This window comes from Rhipicephalus microplus, chromosome 3 (assembly GCF_043290135.1).
Source record: "Rhipicephalus microplus isolate Deutch F79 chromosome 3, USDA_Rmic, whole genome shotgun sequence".
Taxonomy (NCBI): Eukaryota; Metazoa; Arthropoda; class Arachnida; order Ixodida; family Ixodidae; genus Rhipicephalus; species Rhipicephalus microplus.
This window is the reverse complement of record NC_134702.1, coordinates 165,339,969-165,366,978: the sequence shown is the minus strand read 5'-3', so window position 1 is coordinate 165,366,978 and position 27,010 is coordinate 165,339,969. Positions and strand designations below refer to the sequence as shown.

Sequence of the window (27,010 nt, the reverse complement as noted above, 5' to 3'; positions counted from 1 at the left end):
CATAATAAAATAAACTTGTTGGAGAAGGGGTAAGAATGCACGTGATGAAGCAAGATTCATTGAAAACAAACACATCAACCTCATGGTGCACATTCTTTTCCTTTATTCAAGTAGTAGAGCATGTAGAAGTTTCTTTGTGATCGGCCTAGGTTTTGCCGGGGTTGCTCTTATTTTTAGTGTTGTTGCACGTATTTTTTGTGAATAAAAATGAGCAAAGTTTAGCACCGGTCCCATGTAATTCGCCTCTTTTTTATCTGTATTTGTGGCATTGCGCCTAAAAAGAATATTGTGGTACGCGAAGGCAGCGCGCAAAAAGACAGTGAACCACACTCATTGTCATGGCTACAAGCCGCGCTGAATAGCACTGCCAAGTTCAGGTGCAGAGATATGCACGATTGGCCAAGCTCCACCATAAATCAGTTGCTAGGGCAACTAATGCGTTATTCAAAGGACGAGCTTCGGTTCCTGCGGGCGTGAGGTAGCCTTACGTCTACATTATTTGCTTCACAATTATATCCCAACATGATTACCATGTCCGGCTCTTACCATCAACATGAATACATTTTGAAGCCTATACGGTCTTTCCAGCGTCTATAGGCGGTGTGGCGGTAGCTCGAAATGGCAGACAAAACGGTGCTAAAGGTTATCCCGCAAGCGTGCGCGTCTGAGGCCGCAAAGGTCCTCAGGCCCTCTTTGCGTGCAACCGAAGTGGCATATCGTTTCCCACGCGCGCTTATGACTACCGCGAGACCGTATCATAGAGTACTATAAAAGGTTAAGAGAGAACACTTCCATAGGTCCATGTGGCTAATTTCGGTTCGCAGCACATCAAACGGGTGTGGTGAAACTTTGCAGCCTCAAAGATGGCCGACCGCAGAAAAGACTGTCTCGAAGGCCATTTCGTAGTGACCAAGCATATTATACAGCCTCCAAGACCACTTTTACGTGCGTGCTCATTCCTGAGGTCATGGTTTCGTTTTTTTAACGTGTCGTGTGCATGCATCTATGAGCTTCGTGTAAGCTGCCCCGATAGAGTGGAAAGCGCACGATACCAATGGGTGTTATAAACAAAATTTATAAAAATATGAGAATGAATGGAGCAGCGAGAACTTTCATTTTTAAGTGATATTCTTGGTAAGAACGTGCCCACTTTGGTAATGTTTGATAAACTCAGGCACAAAAAAAGGTTCAATGCATTGCTAGATACGAAAATACAGCTGTTATATCATGTTTATAAATTACACACAAAAACTAAACATGTAGTAAACAATATAACAACAATCCCAGTCGAATTTAACTGCAATAAACGCACCCAACTACACATAAAGTGCATAACGCGACACGGCTGTACTTGCCTCAGCACTGGTCTCCGGCATCAACCGAAAACGAAAGAAAAATGTTGGCTACGTTTTCTTTGCCACCTTCACACTTATTTTATGCTACACACTTCACATCACTCTTTCTCGAAAAACAGCCACTAGGAGTTGCCGCGGCAAAAACAAAGCAATTTTTGGTGTCATGCAAGCCGTTCACAAGGCAGGAGTGTTTACTCAATCATTTCATTCTTCACCACTTCTCCTAAGATTACAGATTTACCACTTCTCTTAATGCGCTCGTTCATTCTTATGAGCAAGCAGTTTCCGAACGGCACAGATAACAATACCGAGCATAGCTGCACTTTTCACAAAATCTCACTCATGCAGTGACTTAGAATACATGTAGCGGCACGAAGAAAACCTAACAACGCGAGCGGTCACACAATTTTTCAACCCAAGAGAGAATTTTCTTGCAAACGTGCTATGAAGGATTCCATACAGTATTCTTTCGTGTGAAACAATCCATGAAAACTGTAGGCGAAGTGAGGAGCACAAAGAAGATCTCCACGCCGAACAGCACAACGCCAGAAATGTTAGTCTATAGCTTCAATCAAAAACGCAATACGCACTTAACATAGTATTTATGACGTTTGTACCTACCAGCAGCCAAGCTGAGAGGCAGCTAAAATAAGCGAAGACCACGACGCATGCCAGGCACGTTAACGCACATCTTTTAAGGCGTCTCTCTGCTGCTGCCCGTACTTCTTCATTGCCGTAAATGCTCATCAACACGGAGCGTGACAACGCTGCCGTCGTGTGGACGCAATGTGCACTTCTTTCGCATCCGATTCATGTCTGATCCTAGCTCGACATTATCACACCGTACAATCGCAGATGATGCAAACAGATTCAGGCCACTATCAAATTCGCAAAAACACGTAGGCGAGTAATGCACTAGTAAAGGTACTGCAGCAAATAACTAGAACGCGTGTTTCTTTTAAGAAGTAAGTGATGTTCTGTCATCTCACGCCTGGGGTAAAGCCGCGTAGCTAAGCTGCTTTTCGCCCGAGTGACCATTTTTGTCATTTTTATCTTACTCTATGACCGAACTGCGTCGCCGACTCATCACCTTGTGCCAGGTTCACAAGAAAGTTGCGTCGTGCCACCTGCGTCGGTGGAATGACCAAGTAGTGGTTAAAAAAAAACTGACAAACGAGGAAAGCGTGATACTGAGACGCCTGCAAAAAGCACAGACACATGGGGCCCTAATGCACCGCCTCTACCCAACGAGATGTAGCTCTATGTGCCCGCTTTGCAGCGTACCGGACACCCTGGCACACTTGCTTCTTGCATGTCAGTGTATTGCCAGACGTAATCTGCAACAACACACGACTGATAATGAAGCAGGACGGACAAACAAAGACCTAACCGAAGCATGGGAGGCGAAGTTCACCCTCGAGGACCTGGAAGACCAACAAGAACTCGTCACTAGGGCCAAGAGGGCAGTAGACGCCAGAAGGTTCCTGGACTAAAGAGCCCTCCCACCTCAGGGTCACACCGGGCATTGCTCGGGCACTGTTTCAAAACTAAACGTTCACTTCTCTCTCTCTCTGCTAGGCCTGTTCGCAATGTGCAGCACTGTCACAGCGAAATCTGGTACAGTCGCCCTTCAGACACTATTTGGGTGATTTCGGCGATTTGGGTTAATTTCACACTCTTTGGGCAACAACTACAAGCAGGGTTCGTACACTCGAAAATATATTAATGGCATTTACTATGTCATTCATAAAGTTTAATTGCATGAAACTCTGTGACGCCATCCTTCGTCAATCCTCAGAAAAGCGCGGTACCCGCTGCACACTTGTAATGAGTTTAGTACAATTTTTGTATGCTGTGGTCGACACGATGAAGGATAATGCCAGAAGAATTTTGTAATCTCCCACATACCGCCTCCGTTGGTATGTGCCACAGTTCTTAGGTGGACGCCAGGAAGCGTCACTCCAAATTTCAAAGTCTGTTCGGCGAAAACCTAGGCTCATTATATTGACTATTTCATGTTCTTTTCGGGCACTACTAGTGCGTTTACACGCGAACAAAATGTGTGCGTGTTTTCTTTTCAAGTTTTTATCATGAAACGCAGTAAGACCGCACAATAACCTGCCTCCCTTTCACACGGGTTCGTAATTCCCCTTTTGGCTCATTGTGCAGACGCCATCCGCGTTCCAGCGCTCAAAAAAGTCACTTATCCTTCCCCGCGAGGAGAAGACACCACACCTGGCACCGTGCTAGATGACCAAACACCGGTAATAGCCACAACATGTATGAGACAATAATGGTATGAGACAATAATCGCACTCTTGAGTAAATGTGTAGTAATGAGCAAAGCGCAATCTATTCTGTATCATCTGTACAAATGCGTGCATGGAAATGGTTCACTAGAAGGTTAAAAGAAGAAGCTTCATTATTGTGCTCCTTAGTAGAGCTTAAAAAAAGATGCAGGCCTATGTGGTGGTAACAAAACAGTAATTCAGTACAGGGCCTATAATTTCAAATGAATGCTTATAACAAGTATCATCGATCACGCACCGCAGATTTTTTTAACGCAGACTTTTACGCGTGCATTTCTTCTAGCCAGGCAGAGAAAAAGTCGATCATAAACATAAACGTAGTTAGCACTTCGAAGAGCAAGCTAGCAAGCTTACGTTATCACTAGCACAAGTCATCATAATTCATTAGCCTTAATGTTCAGGCCCATGTCACCCACTGAACGTTGAGCTAAGCGTATTAAATAAGGCACCGCTAATGTAGAAGGCATCTTCTTGAAAGTATCGCCTTGATTTTTGCCGAATATAAACACTGACAATCGATAATAAGATGCTTGATTATTCGTAACATTTGCCAAGACGGGGTGAGCATAACTATACAACCTTTATAATATATTGTGAGTTTCACTTAGCCCTCTAGATTACCCTTCAAGCTGGTAAAAAATATTGCGACATTTATGTAATGAAGGCGCTTTTAAACTATGATTTACCGTGATGGCAGAAAGCGTCAGTGGAACACAGCTAGATACACGCAATAGTGAGTTACGAAAGCGTCATTTGGCGAACACACTGTCAATATGTGTCACCAGTTTTGGCAATTCATTACCCTGTACACATCCCCTTCCTCCGAAAAATTGAATTATCTCAATTTTCGCACTTTGCAAACAATTACTTCGTTGTTTTTCATGCAACTTACTTAACATTTAAAAATGTTTGTTTTACCGAGATATGATGCAAGTACAGTTTCTCGTTTATTGAAGGACCATAAAAAGTGTCTACTTGGCTCATGTCTATTCCATAGCTAAAGCTCTTGTGAGATCCCAACATGGTTCACGCGTAGCACTCTAGTGTTCTACCGTCACAGATATCCGAGAGCGCTATCACACATATTTCAAATGAAAAATCCCCCAGGCATGTGATGTCATCGTTAAATTCCAACACGGGTACATTGGGATCCAGCGGAGTATTCTACCTCTGAGCCACACAGGTGCTTAGTCGTCGTTCGCAAACTTGCTTTAGGTTATCAGGTATAGAGCGTTTTAAAACAGCGAAAAAACAAGCAGGTGTCACAAAATGCAAATCGCGTAAAGAGTAGGTCGTCATATGCTCAAAACATCACCAAAGCTCGTTCAACATCAACCCTTAACAGTGGCACATACCCACTTCATGCGTAATTCTTCATCGTCATCAGCCACTGAATGCAGCACAAACTTCGTTGCAAGTGCTTAGCGCACACAACACTTCTACAAAGAGGGCTGAAGGATAACATAGCGAATGAGAGCCTACTACTTAAAAACTATGAATATTTATGGCATAGTGGGTAACCAGCAACTGTGCTTCTAGCACAGTTGCTGGGAGTTTGAAAAGTGTTTGAAAAAGGCTCCGAAAGTGCTCTTCAGGCTTTCGCAGGGACTCTGCTGCACCTTCAGTGCAGGCCTGTTGTTCTTTTTTCTGTGGAAGGATGTGGAAGGACGAAACAAAACTTTGCGAGAGAAGTAAGAGGAGCTTTGAAGAAAGGAGTCTTATATTACGTTATGGAAGAATGCACGCTGAATCGAGCATCACATACGTTAAAAAGTGCAGCATTGTTTTGCGATCCTGGCATGCATGCATCCATGCATGCAACCATTCATCCTTCCATCCATCCCATCCATATATCTGTCCATCCATCCGTCCATATATCCATTGTGCCCCAGCGCGTTGTTGCTCTCGTCATCATATTCATAACTTGCCCTGGACTGACAATATTATGCGAAAGTAAGAGGCTTTCTTATAAGATCAACTTTGAATGCTCTTGACACTATAAGAAAGTAGGATATAGAGGTAAATGTAAATGAAGAGTTTGTTTCTAAAAATTCTCTAGGTATCAAGGTCACATTTACCTCAAATACAGAAAATAGTATTAGAGTAAATAACGTAAAGAAGTGCCCTGAAGATATTACTCGATGGTTGGAATCCTCACGAAGAAAAGATACATAATATACAAAATAATGGAGGTACACCTAAAGGTGAAACAAAAAAAGTTGGCTGACAGTGGTATCTTTTGAGCCTTTATTGTGGAGCATATAATCACACTGATTAGTTAAGGAAACTGCTGAAAAAGCTCTTATTCAAGCGTTTTCTGATGACGCAGTAATGATAGTAAAGCGTAATTTAAAGAGTTACAACAAATAACAAATAAACACTAGAAATATGGACCACTGGGGCAAAGCAAATGAAATTGAATTCAGTTCTCTAAAATCTAAGTATAATTTATTAAAAGGAGGGTATAAAATCCTCTGATGTGAATTTTAGGAGCAATAAATTTTGCGAATAGAGAAAAAACTTTTTGCGCAATATTTGGTGAAATGACTACTTCTCTACACATTTTTGAATATTTCAAAAGCAAAGTATCGGAATCGAGCAGCAGCCTGGATGCATTTATTGGAAATAACAAAACAATGAAAGAGAAATATTTAAGACAGTAATACAAATGATCTACGGAAATATTATTAATATATGCTGCACAAATATGGCATAGAAGTACATTAGCAAAGACCAAAAGCTGAACAAAGTTCTATGCAAAGCAAAATTAGCGATAACTAAAGCATAGAAAGCTGCCGCCAATAAGGCAGTAAATATATCCGCAAATTTATCACCGGTTAAGTTTAGAATTGAAAAACAATTGGAATTATACAATACCGGGTGTTCTAAGTTGGGGTTTTGATGTAATGATGAGTGTGCCCATAAGACCGGAGCCAACTAGAGTCAATTTCAATTGAATGCCGATAATAACTATCATCGATCACGCGCCACAGATGTTTTTCGCGCAGACTTTACACGTGCATTTCTTTCAGACAGGCATAGAACAGGTCAATCATAAACAGAAACGTAGTTAGCTCTTCGATGAACATGCTTACGTTATCACTGGCACAAGCCATTATAATTCATTAGCCTTATTGTTCGAAAGGCAGATGTTACCCATTCAAAGTTGAGCTAAGTGTATTAAATCAGGCACCGCTAATATAGAAGACAATTTTTTCAAAGTATCGCCTTGATTTTCGCCAAATATGTACTTTGACATTCTGTAATAAAATGTTTGATTATTCGTAACACATTTCAGGATGGGGTGTGCAAAACTACATAACCTTTATAATGTATTGTGAGTTTCACTTAGCCCTCTAAAATACTGTTCAAGTTAGTAAAAAATTATTGCGACGTTTCTGTATTAAATGCACTTTTTAAATATTTATTTACTATGATGGCGGAAAGCGTCAGTGGAACATAGCTAGATACACGCAATAGTGATTTAAGAAAGCGTCATTTCGCGAAAATACTGCTATTATGCGTCAATAGTTATAGCAAATCATTAACCTCTTAACCTCCCTTCAAAAAACGATAAACTATAACAAAATGGCACCTCCCAAACAAACACCTCGTTGTTCTTCTTGTAACTTTTTTAACATTCTAAAATCTTTGTTTTATCGAGATATGGTGCAAGCTTAGTTCCTCGTTTATTGAAGGACCATAATATGTGTCTACTTGGCTCATGCCTATTCTATAGCGAAAGCTGTTGTTAGATCACAATACGGTTCACGCGCAGAGCCTAAACGTTCCGCCGCCACCGGTGTTCGAAATTGCTATCACACAAACTTCAAATGAAAAACTCCAAAAACATGTGATGTCTTAGCGAAATTCAAACCTGGGTTTATTGCGTTCTAGCGCAGTGTTCTACCGCTCAGCCACACCACCGCTTAGTCATCGTTCGCAAACTTGCTTTAGGTTATCGGTAATAGAGCGTTTTAAAACATCAAAAAACGACTAGGTGTCACAAAATCGAAGCGCGTAAACAGTCGGTCGTCATATGCTCAAAAACATCACAAAAGCTTGTTCATCATCACCGCTTAGCTGTGGCACACACTCATTTCATGCGTAATTATTCTTCGTCGTGAGCCAGTGAATGCAGCCCAAACTTGACTGCTAGTGCTTAGCGCATACAATTCACCGAAGAGTGGTGAACGATAATAGCATAGAGAATGGTGGCCTACTACTGAGAAACTATGTATATTTATTGCATAGTGGGTACCCAGCAACTGTGCTTCTAGCATTCACCCAAACAGTGTTTAAGAAAGGCTTCGAAAGGCTGCTCTTCATGCTTTCGCTGTGACTGTGCTGCACCTTCCGCGCACACCTGTTGTTCTTTTTTCTGTGAAAGAATGTTCAAACGAAATTGTGCGAGAGAATTATTACCAGCTTTAAAGGAAAAAAAACCTTATGGAAAAATGCACGTCGAATCAAGCATCATATATGTTAAAAATTGCAGCATTTTTGTCATCCATTCATCCATCTTTCCGTCCGTCCATTCATCTATCTATTCCTTTATCCATTCCTCCATCTATCTGTAGAGGAAGGAGAGGCAACACGGCGGTGACGAGCCCATGCCGAGGTCGCAGCTTTTATTTGAGACGCACGCGTAGGTGGAGTCACCGCTGCAGGGTCCAGCCAGGTCCCGAAGCTAGGCCCTTCTGAAATTCATCGTGGCTTGCGCCACACGAGCCACGCGGCTCGCTCCTTTTTCGGCGTGGTCATTTAGCCAAATTTAGCGTGGTGCTACATAGATCCCCCCCCCCCTAGCACTTTGCGCAATTGAAAGCTTATGTGCAAAATAAAGGGAGGGACAGATTCTATATACAAGAATGACATTCCGTAAAGTGTCCATTCGGGAAGTCCAGATTGTCAACGTGTATGGGCGATCGGGAAGCAGTGGATCTCCGGCGGGCATCCATCTATCCATCTATCCACGCATTCATCCATCCATCTATCCACCCATCCATCCATCCATCTTACCATACATCCACCCATCCATCCATCCATCTTACCATACATCCATCCATCCATCCATCCATCCATCTTACCATACATCCATCCATCCATCCATCCATCCACCCATCCATCCATCCATCCATCCATCCATCCATCCATCCATCCATCTATCCACCCATCCATTCATCCATCCATCCATCCATCCATCCATCCATCCATCCGTCCATCCATCCATCCGTCCATCCATTCATCCATCCATCCATCCATCCATCCATCCATCCATCCATCCATCCATCCATCCATCCATCCATCCATCCATCCATCCATCCAACTTGCGCGCCAACGCGTGGATGCTCTCGTCATCATATTCTTAACTTGCCCTGGCCCGACATTATTATGGGGAAGTAAGGAGCTTTCACAACAGTTCAACTATGAATGCTCTTGACAATATTAAAAATAGATGTACAGGCAATGATAGATGAACTGGTTTGTTTAATTTCTCTAGGTGTCAAGAACGCAATCAAATCAATTATTACAAAAAAATAATAGTGTAAATATTGCAAAAGAAGAGGTATGAAAATAATTTTTTATTGTTGACATCGTCATGAAGGGAAGATACATAATATACAAAAATATGGAAGTATACCTGAAGATGAAAGGAAAGAAAGTTGGCCCACAGTGATATCCTTCGAGCCTATATTGTGGGGGATAATGATGTGAATCTTATTAGTTAAGAAAACTGCATGAAATGCCCTTATTCAAGTTTTCCTGATGACACAGTATTGATAGTAAAGCCTACGTCTACAGAGTTACAACAAATAACACATAAACACTAGAGATATGGACTACTGAGGCAAACGAAATGGAGTTGAATTCATTCCTCTAAAATCCAAGTATAATTTCCTAAAAGCAGGGTTTAAAAAGACCTCTAAGGTAAACTTTAGGAGTAATAAATTTTGCTAATAGAGAAAAACATTTTGCGCAATATTTGATGAAATGACTACTTCTCAACAAATTTTGGAATATATAAAAAACAAAGTATCGCAATTGAGCAGCAGCCGAAATGCATTTATCAGAAAGAACAGAGGAATGAAAGATAGTTATTCAAGGCAGTAATACACATGAGCCACGCAAATAATAATAATATATGCTGCACAGATATGGTGTCGAAGTGCATTAGCAAAGGCCAAAAGCAAAACGCAGTACAATGCAAAGCACAATTAGTGATAAGTAACGCGTACAAAGCTGTCGCGACCAATCCAATAAACATACCCGCAAATTCATCACCGCTTAAATTCAGAATAGAAAAACATTATGAATTATACGATAACGGGTGTTCAAAGTTGATGTTTTGATGTAGTCGCGAGTGCTCATAGGACCGGAGCGAACCAGAGTCTCTAGGAGAGAATCAGAAATGAAGCCTGGTACGAGTAATAGTAACTTTTAAATACAATATTTACATTTCGATAGTAGCGTTGCTACATGATGGATGTTCACATCATAGAAGCTCTCAATGTAAGCGTGATGGGAGGTTCTGAGAGCTTTTCGAAAGCGTCTCAGCGCTCGCGTTTTATCTCCTAGTGTACCCAATATTCCCTGCAGGATAAAAAATGGAGGCCAGGACAGTCTAATAAAAAATGCCATCTTCACCTCCCCCCTCAAAAGGAGAAGGTGAAACACCACCCACGTTAAGACCCAGGAAAGAGAAAAGAGGCACGCCCAGTTCATCCCATGGCGAGGAAGAAAACAATAAACACCCTACATGACACAGCAGAGCACTTAGACGTGGAGTCCTATGTGAAAATGAACTCTGCAGTCCGTTTAAGTGATGAGTATGCGGTGCCAGGCATTCCACGACTTTTGAAAACAGCGGCATTAGGCATCACGGAAAACGTGGGGAATGCACCTGCACACTGTTCTCATACGCTGGCCTCATTGCCTGGGGCACCATGTCGACAAAGCAAGCAACCTCAACGAACAACAGCACATCCTAATCCGTCAGTCAGCCAGTCAGGCATGTTCTAAGGGCTTTATGAGGGGCGCCGACGGCCCTGGAGGGTATGAAGAATGACTTTCATGCTGTCGCCACTCTTGGTGCATCTCTGGAAGCGCTCACCCGGAAGATATCGTGGTAGGCTCAGCCACAATGTCTAAAACATCCAAGCGGTGCAAAGCCAGGCAGAACGATCAAAACAGTCTATAGTTTTTTTCATGTAGCACAAGAAAACCACCTTCGCAGATGTTTGTGTATCTAAGAGGACACAAAGTTATACAATCATTTTGTGTGTCAATGGCTAAATAACTAAGATTGAATAATTAAGTTTTAGCGACTGCAACAAGCTGGCCTACTTTCACTGAAAAGCTTGAGACAGTCGCGTTCTTACACAATTACAAGTGGAAGAATTCGCTAGCCGGTCTCTGCTCCGAGATAATCCTCAGCAATGTGTAATTGTGCAATGCATGGTTACACACGCTACGCGTTGATGGTGGGCGCAGTGTTCCTCCCTGATATGATGAACAATCATTGCATGCTATCGCCAGCCGGTAGTAAAAGAAAACATTATCATCTTAGCGAATGCCTTTAGCCCGCTGTCACATTAAACGGCACACGCAACTGCCGCAGCCCATCAGGAGGAGCTTCGTATCAGTGCTAACTCGGTTGCATACGCAAACCTGCAAAGCACACATTAACTTGTCGAGGAGATGTCTCGGAGCGCAGGCATTCTAGAACATTTCTTTAGAGAGTAATTGTGTCTAAACACGACAGTCTCCAACTCTTCAGTACAAATACGCCCTCTAGCGGGATTCACAGAAAAGTCACCGAAAAAGACGAACTCTTAGTTAGTGGGCCAATGAAAGCTATAAAAGTTTTTTCGGTTTGTGCTCCTGCATTTATACTCTACCTCCAATGGTGGTATTCATGTTCTACAATAGCTAAATTTCAAGAAATACATAAAGCTTAACTTTGATAACCTTTATAATGCAGAAAAAGAGCTCTTTACAAGAGGCAATTTTCACGTTTTTGCCATTATACTACTGTAAGGCAGTTCTCATTGCCTATTACAGTAATAATTTTGAGGGAGAGGCAATTGCAATCGCTGAAGCATTAACATATGTAGCGGGACAGCCCGGTGACCAGAAGTATCGAATAATAACAGACTGTTTATCACGTCTCAGGGAATAACTAATCCCGATAGCCTAAACCCGTATGTAAAAGAAATAATTCTAAATTTAAAAAAGGCAGCCGAAGCATTCGGCAGATTCCACGTACCTTTTGAATCAACGTTATGCGACCATGCGGGCAAGAAGATGGCGGTCTTGTAAATTTTGTAATACGCAACATGTTAGGAAATTTATATGGAAATGTTGCACGTTCACATATGTTCAACAGTTTCAGATGTCTTTATAACCAGTTGCTTGCACTTGCACAGCCATGCCAACAGGAACATGAGTATTAGCAACACCGGAAGCGATAAGCTGATATGAAGCACTGGTGCTCGCATAGATGCAAGCCTTGGACACTGCCGCATAAATCAACATCAGCACATGGCATCGAACTGCAATTGACGTTAACCAGACTTGACGGCTGTATCACAGGAGTACATGTGTGAATTGTTTATAAACTTCGATAGTCAGCACTGCAACTACAAATGACATTTCAATAGCATTAGGGTTTATTTGAATAGTATTTTTGAGACTGGCGTGGTTCTGCTGTAGAATTTTTGGTTGCCGCGCAGACTGCTGGAGTTCAATTTCTGCTGGGATCCTGACATTCGTTCTTTGCATTCGTCGGGTCAATGATTCCCATGTGATGGTTTTCCTAAAGCTCAGGCGTTAAAATTGCCCATGCTTGTCCGCGTAATTCCTGAGAACACATTAGCGTCAATCACTCATTAAAAACAAATTTATGTAAAATGAAAAATTTTTCCTCATATCAGCGGCACACTCCGCCCGTGGGTGTTTGCCACTGTCTCGCGGGAGGTGTTAGAGGATGTCCGCGATGGGTTTTAGAAATTGTTCACGTCTTGACCAGCGCGTCATATTTGTCAAGCCATCTTACTCTCCCATATAATTTTTGGTTCACGCCAAGTTAAGGGAGTGATCACGAGAGCACTCAAACATAGATAGATAGATAGATAGATAGATAGATAGATAGATAGATAGATAGATAGATAGATAGATAGATAGATAGATAGATAGATAGATAGATAGATAGATAGATAGATAGATAGATAGATAGATAGATAGGTAGATAGATAGATAGATAGATAGATAGATAGGTAGATAGATAGATAGATAGATAGATAGACAAACAGACAGACAGACAGACAGACAAACAGACAGACAGACAGACAGACAGACAGATAGATAGATAGATAGATAGATAGATAGATAGATAGATAGATAGATAGATAGATGGACAGATAGATAGATAGATAGATAGACAGATAGATAGATAGATAGATATATAGATAGATAGATAGATAGATAGATAGATAGATAGATAGATAGATAGATAGATAGATAGATAGATAGATAGATAGATAGATAGATAGATAGATAGATAGATAGATAGATAGATAGATAGATAGATAGATACGCAAATAGACTCCAACATTATTTGAGTACGTAACGAAATGCTTCAAATTTATAATTGCGTCACATAAAATGGTATTTGTAAGAAGACATAGTGGAAATTTCGGCATATAGGTAGCAGATGAATTGGCAAAAGAAAAGCGTTAGAATTCAGAGAATGAATTAATCTTTCAATGTAGAGAGAACCCATCCAAACTCATTTAGAAAAAGAAATGAAATGAAATTCTCATTGGAAACAAAGAATGCCACAAAGTAACTCTTACATATAGAGGGTTGGATTTCCCCAAGTTATCAGACGCCGAAGGGAATCGTAGCAAATAATAAGTCATAACTATTAACAAGACAAGCTAGGTTTCTACACTTCCTACAGAGATTTCAAATACAGAGTAATAATCAATTTTTATGCGGTTGAGCAGCTAGAAATTTCAGTCATTACTTGACAGAATGCAGTTCTCTGCTCCACATCAGACACGGTGAGTGCTCGCGTGGCCTAATCAGGTCAGCGCATTCATTGCATCACGCAACTTCTATGTCCGGTGCCATACATAGTAAATCTCATCAATTGTGAAGCTATGGTGGTGCCGCTTGCGTTCTCGAGTAAGAGACTTCTCAAGGCTTACGTCTTGGCTTCCTTTCAAGTCTTAATGCGCTGCAACTTTATTAACATTATTATGCAGCACTTAATCACTGGACTTGTAAGTTTGTATCCGTGTATATTATTATCAATCTGTATCTACAGCTGTATCTTTCTATAAAAGTAATTCTCGAAATAAAATGTATTCCAGAATCTTTATTCTTGTGTCTGCCATTAGGGATAACTTTTTTTGCCCATGCATTCCCCAAATATCATTTTATGTGAAATTCAAGTATGTACAAGATACAAATGCATCTATTTCGGTACCCTTTTTTCGAAATACTTTTCTGGCTATTAATAAAAAGTACTGCTAAGATGCCACAGCAGGTGTCAAAAAGCAGAAAGCGGGACCACAAGTACAGAGGGACGGAGAGAGAAATAATTACAAAGCAACACACTCATGTAAAAAAATAAATACACACGCAGAGCCAGATATCCTAGAGCAGGGGAGAGAAAGAATCGAGGGTGAGGGGAAGTGAAAGCATGCGCTGAGACGATAAAGTACAACAAGGTTGTGTATAATATGGTATAGAAAGATGTGGGAAGGAGAAGTCAGGTTTAGCAGGATGGAAGGAGACGATGGCAGCACGATATGTCCACCGTTGTCTTAGTCGTTGCACTATATACACCAGAACACAGCGAGCTCAGTGCTTGCTGCCATATTGAAAAGCGCGTGGTGCCATCTGTTCCAAGCACGGTGAAGCAACACCATCAACTGTCACGCGAGCAGACGCTCTGGAAATAACCGCGAAACTTCACTACCCGAGTCCAGCTGTAAGCATGTTTCGCGCTGTTGCTTTGCTGAAAATTTGTGCTCATTTCGTGTGAAAGGTCGGACTGTCGTGTGAAACGCCGGACTTTCGGGGAGACCTTCCTCAACAGTTCGGAATGTCTGTAGCACGTGCATTGCAGACTGCTGAAGCAACTACGTCAGGTACACGTTAATTGAATGAAAAAAAGAAAACGTGAACAGCGAAAAATGTTAACTCAGGCATGCCTTGGCTGTGACGAGGCAGAATTTGTGCTGTAAGGCAGCGTCAACGTAGCGCCAGAATCTGGCTCCAACTTACGCTCATGCACCGCACGTTTATCAATTTCAAGTCCTGCCGGGCACTCGGAACACGCACACAGTGCAAACGTACCTGCCAGAACAAGATTTTAAAATGCTACGGTGACACAGGCCGGAAGCAGAAGTAGATTCGCCTAAGGACAATCAATGAATGCTATAGTTCGACCAATTCGAATGCCACCTGCGCCGTTCACGTCTCTTTCCATCGGCATAGTTGGTCATTACAGTTGTACTAAACATGCACGACGCGTGCATCCACGCTTGAGTCGCCATACGCATATTTTTTACTGACATGCGGCCTGCGAAAGAGTACGGCAATGGTGTCGTGCCGTATACTACACGCATACTTGACTGATTTGTGGGGTTTAACGTCCCAAAACCACTATATGATTATGAGAGACGCCGTAGCGGAGGGCTCCGGAAATTTCGACCACCTGGGGTTCTTTAACGTGCACCCAAATCTGAGTACACGGGCCTACAACATTTCCGCCTCCATAGGAAATGCAGCCGCCATAGCCGGAATTTGATCCCGCGACCTGCGGGTCAGCAGCCGAGTATACCTTAGCCACTAGGCCACCGTGGCGCGGCCTACACGCATACTTCACGCCAATCCCTGCTGTAATGTGGAACAGCTGAAGTCACGCTTGAATAAACGCAATAAATATACTTACTCGTACACTTTACTGGGCTCGTAGTTTTCCTGTCGATTGCGATCATATCGTAATGCGGCGGAGCTCAGCATTTTTTCGTTGCGGACGGAAATCTGTACAACTGTAAAACACCGCACTAGCATGATTCCCGCGTTGCGGTGTGAACTTTACAGGCATTGTTCAGCAATCTCTTCCTCTTGCGCTGCTTGTTGTCACATCAGATGACAGCGCAGTGGCGCCCAGATGACAATTTATAGGCGGGCGTAGCGTAAACAGGCGCGTTTTCACCTTTTAAGCTTCCACAGCGACTGCTTGCTAGTGAGGGGCACCTTGGCAGTTGCAAACAAATTATGGCGTCTCTGATAGCGAAGGTGTACCGCCGAAGGCGCCTGGTTGCGAGATAAGGGTGCTCTCGTCTATATAACTAGCACGTAAAGGCCTAAATTTTCGTTAAAGTTCGACGTAACCGTCCCTATACTGTACAAGATGCCATATGAAAGGCAGGCCCTGGTTGCAATTTTAAGGTACTTCGAACCAGCTTGGCTAATATTCGGGCTGGTTTCGGCTGCCGTATAACTAGGCTTCTTGGCTGCTATCTGGCTGCTTTCTTGTTTTCTCGGTTTTAACAGAGCTCTTATTTTGTGGTGACACAACCGCTGGTGCTTTTTTTTTTTAGTACGTGGTCTCCGAACATGGCAGATAACGCGTGTTCAAGCTCCAAAAATGCCCGTATTTGACGTAGCCACGGTAACCATGGAGCAAGCGCCCTTGTAGCGGGACAGGCGCCGAACACATTTCTTTATCCCGAGGCGTTCGGTTCACCCGATACCGTCTTCTTTGTCCTTACCAAGCCTGACCAAAGGGTGGTGGGCTTCACAAGAAAATTCGAAAGGCCGATAGAAGTAGGCACTGCATTATACAAAAGAGAAGACATTGAGACGACAGGCGTAGACTCAAGAAGTGTTCTGTTGGCGCTGATTCTCCAAACCATCGATTACTGAACACGACATTAAACATTACTTGGAAGTGAAGAGGACAATCTAAATTTATCGGCATGGAATGTGTTCTCTACGCACTGACATGCGAAAGCAAATACAGAGAGAACCACTTAATTGAATTTCTAAGATTTTGGCGCAGTTTGTAGCTCAAAAAGCGCAACTTGTCGGATTCTGTAAACACGCAATTCATGATACCAAAAATAACTAATGTATGCATTAATCGTGGCAACTTACTTTTTTTGTTGATACATGCCTGTTACTTCTCGTTCTCGCAAAAAATACCATGCTAAACATGTGGAGCACGTGTCACCATAAAGTCTTAAAGTGAGCTTCGTCATGTGTTTGTTGCTTGAGTACGTACGCGATTCAAGGAATCAAAATTTGGAGCGCAGATGTTTAGCTTTTGATGCATACGCAGTGGCACCAAACGTATATATGGAGCTGCGCATAACGATATCATAAAACTTCTTCAATGTACGTTTGTACCCTGAGGGTATTTGAAATAAAAAACCGATGGCAAAAAAAAAAGGCTTCATCATCGAGCACAGAATTATTGATAAAACTCGCGGTTTATTCTTTAGGATTAGATATTAAGACTATGAAAAGTGCTTGAATACTTATTTGCAAAAAACGTATACAACAGCTGCTTCCTACCACAATTTCCCTTCTGAGAAGAAACCTAGAGGCTCAAAAAGAGAGCTTAAGTTAAATTGAGGGTGACGCAGTGATTACGCAAAGGAAGGTGATGATTGTAACCTTAAACAAAGAGAGTAGAGGAGGTGAAGGATAAAAACGGGTTGTCAGGATATCATAGTCGTAATCAAGAAGGATTACACATGGGCCGAGCACGTGGAGTATAGAAAGAATAACCGCTGGTCATTGAGGTTAGCTATCTGGGTTCTAAGACAAGGCAAAGGGGTGTGGAAAAACAGAATGTTATTCGGGTTGGTGAGATTGATAAGATTTTGAGTAGAACGTGGCAGAAGCCACTAAAGGACCACGTGTAATGCCGGACATGTTCGAAGCATTGTTCCTGCCGTCTAAGGGCGTAGTCTGGGGCTGACCATTTGCCTACCTGTCCCAACCTAAATCGAGGAGTCGCGCCCTCCCGAAATAGAGTTTCGCACATAACTCAGCTGTGGTTGTGATGATGATGATACTGATTTTGTTTAAAACAAAATATTTTAGCGCCTTGTGGCCTAATTAAACACGCCACTACTATTTTTACAAATGTGTGACAACATTTGGTAATATTTACTTCCTTCAGCACAGCGTGGCTAATTCTGGCTAGATTATAAAATTTTTTCTGCTATTTCATCGGTTCAAGATTGGGCAGTCTGATGATTACTGCACGCTCACACCCCCGGCGAACGTTCATTCTGTAACATATTAATGTATTTTTGTTGCACACAAGAACAAAGAGTACCAATTACTAAGTCAATACCGCAAGTGAAGTGAATAAAAATAGCATTGCACGTCTGAATAATTAAACTCATATCATACACAAGGACATTACTGTGCCCTTGTTGTTGAAACTGCGCTTCAGTAAGCATGATTGAGTATAGTTCGTGATGAGCGGTTGTGCCTTGCAGCATGAAAAAAGAGTCGTACTCGTAATTAAATTATTTTAATTGAGCCATTGTGTTAGACTGGCAACAAGTATATAAGAAAGTGCCATTGTTGTATGTGATACCTTACGCTCAACAAACTCTATAAAAAATGAAAGGCTTGCTGTTATGCGTTCTCATCGTTTTTCTGGTTGTTCTGTGAGTATGCTTATGGAAATTCATAAGTTTTTTAATCATTGTTCACATGCAGTAAAACGCTTGGAAAGTCATGTTAAACATGTGTGTAGCTCTCTTTGCTGTGGGCCGTAACGGACTTCGTCAGTAGTGGCCAAAAGGGAAATAAATGATAAAACTGCGATTGTCATGAAGATGAAATGTTGTCTATGCTGCAACACGCCAGTGCCAAATTTCAGCTGTGCACTGTACATATTTCATTTGTATCACGTCCTCTTTTCTCTATCAAAAGTGCACCAAAAGTGCAGCTACACAGTGTACACTAACGCATTCACTAATGAAGACGTAACAATTCATTCCAGATGGCACGGATGCGAAAGCAAAAGGAGAATGCCCAAAGGCTATAAGGAATGCCTACAGCCAAAACATAGACGAAGGCGTGAAACAAGAGTGAGTGCTTTGTTGATGGGAACTAAGGCTGATTTCCACCATTCGTAAAACAGCTGATATACTTATAAGAGTTTAATTCTTATCTTAGGAAAGGAATGAACAACTATGTGTCAGCGTAACAGTTGCACAGCAAGTTTTTTAAGTAAACGCAATAGCAAAGTAATGAGCATAGATAAATATGAAAGCTATATAAGAGCAAGCAGCCATCAGTTTTTACTTGCTCAGTTGGGAAGAGAACCTCAATCTTCGCACATTGAACTTAAGGTGCGTCTTTTAAATTGTCACGCTAACTTCCGTATAGTCAGTGAACGACATTCGCGATATTGTCACGGGTCGTGACAGTGGCGGTGGCAGAGACGACTTGTCCGAAATGAAACTTTTTTTGGCTGAAGTTGTAGCCTGTAAACCGAGAGACTAATTACAATGCTACACACTGGCACTGATAGTGGCGAACAGGTAATTGGTCGTCGACCAACTGACATGCGGTGATGGGCGTTGGAATTTCTGCATGTGCCGTCGAATGTTCCAGCGTTATCGCTAGCAGGTGTGTTCCCAAACGACCTGTAATGTTCGTGTTGTGCTCATAGTAGTATCGAAAAGTCTCAAGATTTGTTTTTCGGCGTTTCTTATAGTCTATCGACGTGGTTAGCGCAAGGCAGCACTCAAACGTGTAATGGGGCTACAACAAAATTTTGCAAAGGAGCTAGCAATATCAAATATATCGTGGCCTACAGAATATTTTTGAAGCCCAACTCAGAATACCTGGACAATTTTCTTTTTTCTTTTTATTTTACGTGTGCTAAGCCACCACTTGATTTCTGGCTGAGTGAAACTCAGTCAAAGGTTTTGCAGTGTTCACATCTTTCTGATATACTTAGAAATTTTGGCGCAACCTCGACTCACGCAGACACTCACACAAGCACACACACTTACACCAGAGCAACACACACGACACGCAGCGCGCATCAAGTATATGATGTATAACCAACTAGCCCAACAACAAGTTTTATTAAGCTATACATCTTTCTGAGACGCTGATGTCTCAAGCACTGCAAGTTACCACAGTTATTAGCGACATTAACTTGTAATATAAAACATCGATCGAGATGTAGAACTCCACATGGTTTCGGAAATTAAGATGCTACGTCTACGCTGACACGCTGAGAAAACCTTTGCACGTGCGCGAAGATATTAAAGAGCACATACGATAGAGAGGACATTGTGAATTTAGCGCTACAAAGCACAGAAGGCATGAAGAGCAAGTGCTACTAACAATTGAGGAGTTAACTATGGGATCAGGAGCCAAGCTCTGCAACCAGTCTACAACTTCTGCAGCGACGTAAATAAGCAATAGAGAAGATGTGTGCAGAGGCGGCGCCGCCACGGTGGTCTAGTAACTATGGTACTCGGCTGCTCACCCGTAGGTCACGGGATCGAATCCCGGCTGTGGCGGCTGCATTTTGAATGAAAGAAGAAAATGCTGTAGGCCCGTTCACTCAGATTTGTGCGCACGTTATAGAATCCCAGTTGGTTAAATATTCCGGAGTCCTTCACTATGGCATCTCTAAAATTATGGTGCTGTTTTAGGACGTTCAACCTCACATATCAATTCAATGGGGAGAGGCGCGGCAAGCATGTCCTCGTTATCATGACATGAATGAAATCGATGTCTTGTGGTGAGAGACGATTTGCACCATAATGTACATGTATACGTGAAAAAAAAGCAGTAACATAAACAAACAACAGTTTTACGTCTAGTAGAAGCTGCAAGAGCTGCAGAACACTGATTAGTCTTTTTATGTCAAGCGTTTATATCTTGTTTACCCGTTGCGATCCGTTGTGTAATGTGTTCTAACGCATATATGCCCTTTCATGCTCTTTTTAGTCATTTTGTTTGGTTTATTTTGTTTTTTATGTATTTTTTTTGTTTAGGTGTGTACCTGGAGCGTTACAGATATTACTGAAAATAAGTACCTTTCACTGAGAAGTATTTGAATGTTGATCACGGTTCTACTTAGACCTTTCTGATCACCATTACTTACTTCTTCGTGCATACATTGTAACACCTTAGGAAAAACTAGATTTTCTTTAAAATAGGCGTTTACTTTGACCGCACTGTCAAAACATCTTCATAATAGCACACAAAAAGTGACAGTGTTACATAATGAATGCGCCTACAAATGAACCCAGCATGACAAATAATTTGAAGCTGATTTTGTGTGCTTTCGTATATCAAGTCTTTCAAACGTTCATAAGATTCGCTTGAGGCTCATTTTCTAATGCAGAGTCATATATTTCAGAATATTTTAGACTCTTTCATAAGCTTCCACACCTATTTGTTAAAATGGCAGGTAATAAAATACGTTCAACTATCTCTTTCTTCTGAATGTGTAGTTACAACGAAATAACGCAAGTAAAGCGACCTGGGTATGTACAAAAATGGACAGCTCAGACCAAGCTACCATGATTATTTTTACGCGCACACTGGGGTACGTGCTTCAGTGCGTACATTCGTCGCGTAGAAAACTGGGAACCTTGAACCTTGAGAGGATGGCACCAAAGAAGCGCCACAGCAGCATTTCAGACTTGCAATGTGAACCTTCAGGAAACGTGTTCATGAACTGGCAAGCAACCGTTTGACATAGTAAAGAAAACATGTTCTATGCACCATGTGGCTTGAATGACAGTATTTCGGTGAAATAAATGTGGAAGCGCAGGGACTGATGAAGAGAGCTTAGGGCCAAAATGGCACTGTCAGTGAATAGTGACAAAAATAGGACATTCTTCCACGCAAGCATTCACTTCGAAAAGAACTGTCACTTCTAAAACATCGTGCATCGTGTTCGCTGGAAGAGACAGTGTATACGGCGCGCCAGAGGCCAAGTCATGATTGAAGAGCTGGGGCCGATGTTCTTCGCGACAGAGCACCATTGACCTGGACAAGTAAATCAGAATCTTCAGCTGCTAGAGGGCTCGATAAATTGAAAAGACGTGTCTCGTCGGCTCTTTTTCTAAGCAGACAGCGTTCGAAAGCGATGTCTTTCTGTCAAGTATGTAATATCAGTAAGCCCAGGGGGCCCCCTAAAAAATTATAAGGTTCTATCTGAAAGTAATCATTAAACTTTTTATATACACTGGTATAATGACGCAAGGTAGGCTGGCAACTATAGTAGCCAGCCTCTGAGGAGGACAACGAAGTATTTCTGTGTGCGCGTGCTCTAGTGCTCGCGTTTCTGGCCCTCGGGTTACGAAAGTAAACGCCCTATTTTGTACCTGCATGCCTGTGTCTTTGTGACATTTTCTGGTGGAGGTGCGGGGTACGGTAGATGATACGGTCCCCTGAGAGCACCCTTGAGGCAAGTTCATTGAGTAGGTCAGCCGAGCTTACCCCTGTGCACGTACGTTCCAGCCGTCGTCTCCAGAGACTCGAGCCACAGCACGCTTTGCTGCCTGAACGTCAGAGGACTATGAATCAAACACCGCTAACGTCACCGCGCGAGCACCAGAGCACGCGCACACAGAACTACTTTGTTGTCCTCCTCAGAGGCTGGTTACTATAGTTGCCAGCCTACGTTGCGTCAATATACCAGTATATATAGAAAGTTTCATGATTACTCACCCCAGACCATAAGCTACGCTATGTGTGCTGCTTCCTGGAGCACTCCGCGAAAACGTGTTTTGAGAACCATGAAGCAGCGCATACGTCATGGGATGAGTTTCACCAGCAGTTCCTCAAGGCGTTTGCCCGAGAGGACAGGAAATAGACAGCAGAGCGTGCTATAGAGGCAAGGGTTCAAGGCCCTAACGAAAGGGTGACGACTTACATAGAGGACATGGATAGGTTTTTTAGGCGTGCGGAGCCCTTTATGTCCGAATTCAAGAAAGTTCGCCACCTAATGCGTGGTGTTAAAGAAGAGATTTTGCCTTCCTGAATTGAAACCCGCCTGCCACATTTGCGCAGTTTCATGAGGAAGCCACTGCCATGGAGAGGGCCCTTCAACAGCGTGCCAGGCAGTATAACCGTGGCGAACACCCAAGTGAGGTCACTTCTGTTACTCTCGGCAATCACATCAGCGCGTTGCGAGAGCTTATCAGAGCTCTCATTAAGGAAGAGCCACAAAAGCTGCAGGCGACTGCTTCACCTGTAGAGCAGCTCTCCATTGCGGAGATGGTACGCGCCGAGCTACAGCAAGCCGTTCACGCTCCCCAACTGCCCGAGGCGCCACAACAGAGGCACTGCGTCGAGATGACCTACGCGGAAGCAGTGCGCCGTCCTCCATTTTTCTGTTCAACCAGCGTATTTTACCCCAATGAGCAACACGCTCAGCAAATAAAGGTAGGCTTCCGTCCTCGCAGCTCACCGTTGATCGCTGAAGCAAGACCGAAAAAGAGTTACATTTGGCGTACAACCAACCACAGGCCCCTTTGTTTTCACTGCGGGGAAGCCGGACACGTCTACCGAACATGTCCATACCGTCGTGCGGGTCTCCGTGGATTTTCGCCTAATGCCCCTCGTCCACGACCTGGCGAGCGACCACTGGAAATGGAGAGTTTCATCTCGAATCGTCGCAGTATCGAACATCGGTCGCAAGAGCCTCGCTCGTCGTCACCTGCTCGATACAGGTCACCAAGCCCAGCCAAGTCACGCAGCGCTCCGAAACGCCGTTCACCCAGTCATGCAAGTCGGGAAAACTGAGTTCAGCGGCCTCCCGAGGTGAGGCTGCTGACACTGACTCTACAGAAGATCCTCCACTACGACGGCGACGGCAGCAAAAAGATGTACAGACAAAGCCAAACGTGGTACGAAGAGTGGTGACATCAAACATTGCGGTTACTGTGGACGACGAAGAAGTAATGGCGCTAATTGACACTGGAGCAGACACTTCCGTTATGAGCATGTGTCTTGCCTGCAGGCTGAAGAAGGTTTCCACCCAGTGGGCTGGGTCGCAGATACGTACGGCAGGAGGCCATCTTCTCACTCCGGTAAGACGTTGCACAGCGCGAGTCAGTATTCACGGATTCACGTATCTCGGAGATTTTGTAATACTGCCAAGTTGCTCGAGGTACCTAATTCTCGGACTGGGCTTTCTGCGTGATAATGGAGCTGTGATTTATTTACAAAAGTCGCAGGTGACGTTTTCTACAGCACACGCTTTAGCGCGCAACCCTCACGGCAGTGACGTCAATGCTTTGAGAATTGTTGACGATGAGGTCACGTTACCGCCGAAGAGTAGCGTGTTGACCTTGGTATCCTGCGACGTTTTTGATGAATTCAACGACTATGAAGGTATTGCAGAGACAAATATCCTGCTGCTGCTCAAACGAAACATCTGCATAGCCCGATTCCTTGTTCGGTTATGAAATAAACGCTCTCTAGTTCTGGTGACCAACTTCAAGAATGAGTTTCAACACGTCCCTAGAGGAACTGCTGTCGCTTTCCTCAGTGAAATCGCCGGCTTTTCCAATATCGGCACATTGAATACGACTTCACCGAATAAAAAAGCTTGTGCTGAACTGAGAAGCCGCATTCACGTTGATCCAGACTTGCCAGATTCACGAAAAGAACGGCTGCTAAACCTTGTGAGGGAATTCTCGGACTGCTTCTCCACAGCATCGAAAGTTCAGCGTACCACCGTTACAAAACACCGCATTATTATTGAGGAGTTGGCGAGGCCTCTTCGCCAACATCCATACTGTGTGTGTCCCTGAAGGAAAGAGAGGTGATTAAGCGTCAAGTTCAAGAAATGCTGAATGATGACGTCATTCAACCCTCGACAAGTCCGTTGGCGTCACCTGTCGCCTTAGTAAAGAAAAAAAAAACAACACGCTACGCTTCTGCGTCGACTATCGACGGCTTAACAAAGTCAGAAAACGCGGCGTTTACCCCCTGCCACGGATTAATGACGCCTTAGACCGTCTTCGCCACGCCCAGTTCTTTAAATCATAAGATCTCAAGTCAGGGTACTGGCAAATTGAAGTTGACGAGGGCGACCGTGAGAAAACCGCGTTCGTGACGCCTGACGGGCTCTACGAATTTAAAGTGCTGCCTTTCGGCCTCTGTTCCGCTCCCGCCACGTTTCAATGCATGATGGGCACTGTACTATCTGGACTAAAGGCGCAGACGTGTCTTGTATACTTGGATGATGTCGTGTTTTCAAGCACGTTTGACTAGCATATTTTAAGGCTAAAAAGGGTTCACACTGCCATAAGGAAAGCGAACCTTACTTTCAAGCCCGAAAAGTTCCACTTCGGCTATCAGGAACTCAAGTTTCTCGGCCACGAGGTGAGCCCAGGGGTGTGTTTGACCAGATCCTGAGAAGTTCGCTGCCGTTGCCGATTTCCCTCGTGCTGGAGACAAAAAGGCTGTTCAGCGATTCATCAGACTCTGTGCGTACTGCCGTCGTTTTGTCGAAGGATTTTAGAAAATCGCGGAACCTCTTACAAGACTGACATGGCCAGATGTGCCTTTTGTATGGACGGAAGAACAACAACAAGCCTTCGTAGAGCTACGCAATCGACTGCAGAGAGCTCCAGTGCTGGCACATTTCGATGACAGTGCCGACACCGAGATCCACACAGACGCCAGCAACGGAAAAATCGGAGCCATTCTAGTTCAAAGGCAGAACGGCGCAGAGCGTGTGATCGCTTACGCGAGCCGCAGTTTCACAAAAGTAGAGGATAATTACTCTACCACCGAAAAAGAGTGCCTAGCAGTCGTTTGGGACATCAGCAAGTTTCGACCCTACCTATACGGCCGGCCGTTTCGAGCGGTCAGTGACCGCCATTCTCTCCGTTGGCTTGCCAGTCGACGGGATCCATCAGGCCGCCTCGCCCGCTGGAGCCTCCGCCTTCAAGAGTACGGCATAACGGTGGTCTACCGATCAGGACATAATCATACAGATGCTGACTGCCTGTCTCGTGCTCCTATTTTGCCGACGTCATCTGACACTGAACAAGATTTACTGTTTCTTGGCATCGTCGATGTGGTGCGGATGGCTGAGCTTCAACGTGAGGACACTGAGCTACTTCTTGTCATCCAGCATCTTTAAGGAGAAAACGTTATCGTCCCACGCCGGCTCTCGCGTGGTTTAACAACGTATTGTCTGCGCAACAATGTTCTCTACAAGAGAAACCTTGAGAGCAGCCAGGAAACTTTCCTCCTCGCCGTTCCAACGGCACTGCGTGAGGAAGTGTTGCAGGCGTGCCACGACGATCCTTCGGCCGGTCACTTAGGCTTTGCTAGGACATAAGCACATCCGGCAGAAGTACTACTGGCCACAGCTGTATTCTTCCGTTCAGAGCTATGTCTGCACCTGCCGTGACTGTCAGAGGCGTAAAGTTCCACCCGCAAAGCCCGCCGGTTTCCTCCAACCTTTAGATCCACCTCGAGCACCATTTCAGCAAGTGGGAATAGATCTTCTTGGTCCCTTCCCTACGTCATCCTCAGAAAATAAGTGGATAATCGTCGCAACCAACTATCTGACTCGCTATGCAGAAACCAAAGCTGTGCCTAAGGGAACTGCAGTTGAAGTCGCCAGATTCTTTGTCCACAACATTGTTTTGCGCCATGGTGCACCTGTTGTTCTCATAACCGATCACGGAGCAGCATTCACGGCAGAAATATTGCAACAAGTCACCAAGCTGATGCACACCAGCCACCGGAAAACAACAGCTTATCATCCCCAAACGAACGGTTTGACGGAGAGGTTAAACAAAACACTGGCCGACATGCTATCTATGTATGTTGACGTAGAGCACAAAACGTGGGATGGAATTTTGCTGTACGTCACGTTTGCTTATAACACCGCTGTGCAAGGGACCACAGACCTAACACCAATCAAGCTTGTTTATGGCCGTCGCGTCACAACACCGTTAGACGCTATGCTCCCCGCAGACCAAGACACCAGCGGAAATGACAGCGTTGACAACTTCCATGGTATCTTGCACGAAACCGCATTCGCGCGCAGCAAGATATCGACGCTCACTGTTACAACCAAGGCCGAAGGAACGTCCACTATCAACCAGGTGACTATGTATGGTTGTGCAACACAGTTCGACATCGTGGGCTTTCGGAGAAGCTATTGCGACGCTACTTTGGCCCTTACGAAGTTGTGCGCTGCCTCAGTGACGTGAATTATGAGGTAGTTCCCTAAAGCTCCGACACCAGTTTAAACCGAAGACGTCCACGTCCAGAGATAGTCCAATTAGT

At 43.7% G+C, this 27,010-nt stretch overlaps 1 protein-coding gene across 4 annotated transcripts in view; it reads left to right on the top strand.

Annotated features, from left to right (window-relative positions):
• Window positions 1-4,141: 4,141 nt before the first annotated feature.
• The window catches only part of LOC119170634 (uncharacterized), a 37,348-nt gene continuing 14,479 nt past the window's right edge, over window positions 4,142-27,010 (top strand). For 3 of the 4 annotated variants that reach the window (XM_075890461.1, XM_075890459.1, XM_075890458.1), the window contains exons 1-2: window positions 18,239-18,375; window positions 18,714-18,801. In XM_075890461.1, the coding sequence (XP_075746576.1) occupies window positions 18,329-18,375; window positions 18,714-18,801 (135 nt within the window). In that variant the 5' untranslated portion in view covers window positions 18,239-18,328. Of the gene's footprint in view, window positions 4,225-18,238; window positions 18,376-18,713; window positions 18,802-27,010 lie in introns of those variants that run through there. The other variant, XM_075890460.1, reaches the window with a different exon arrangement.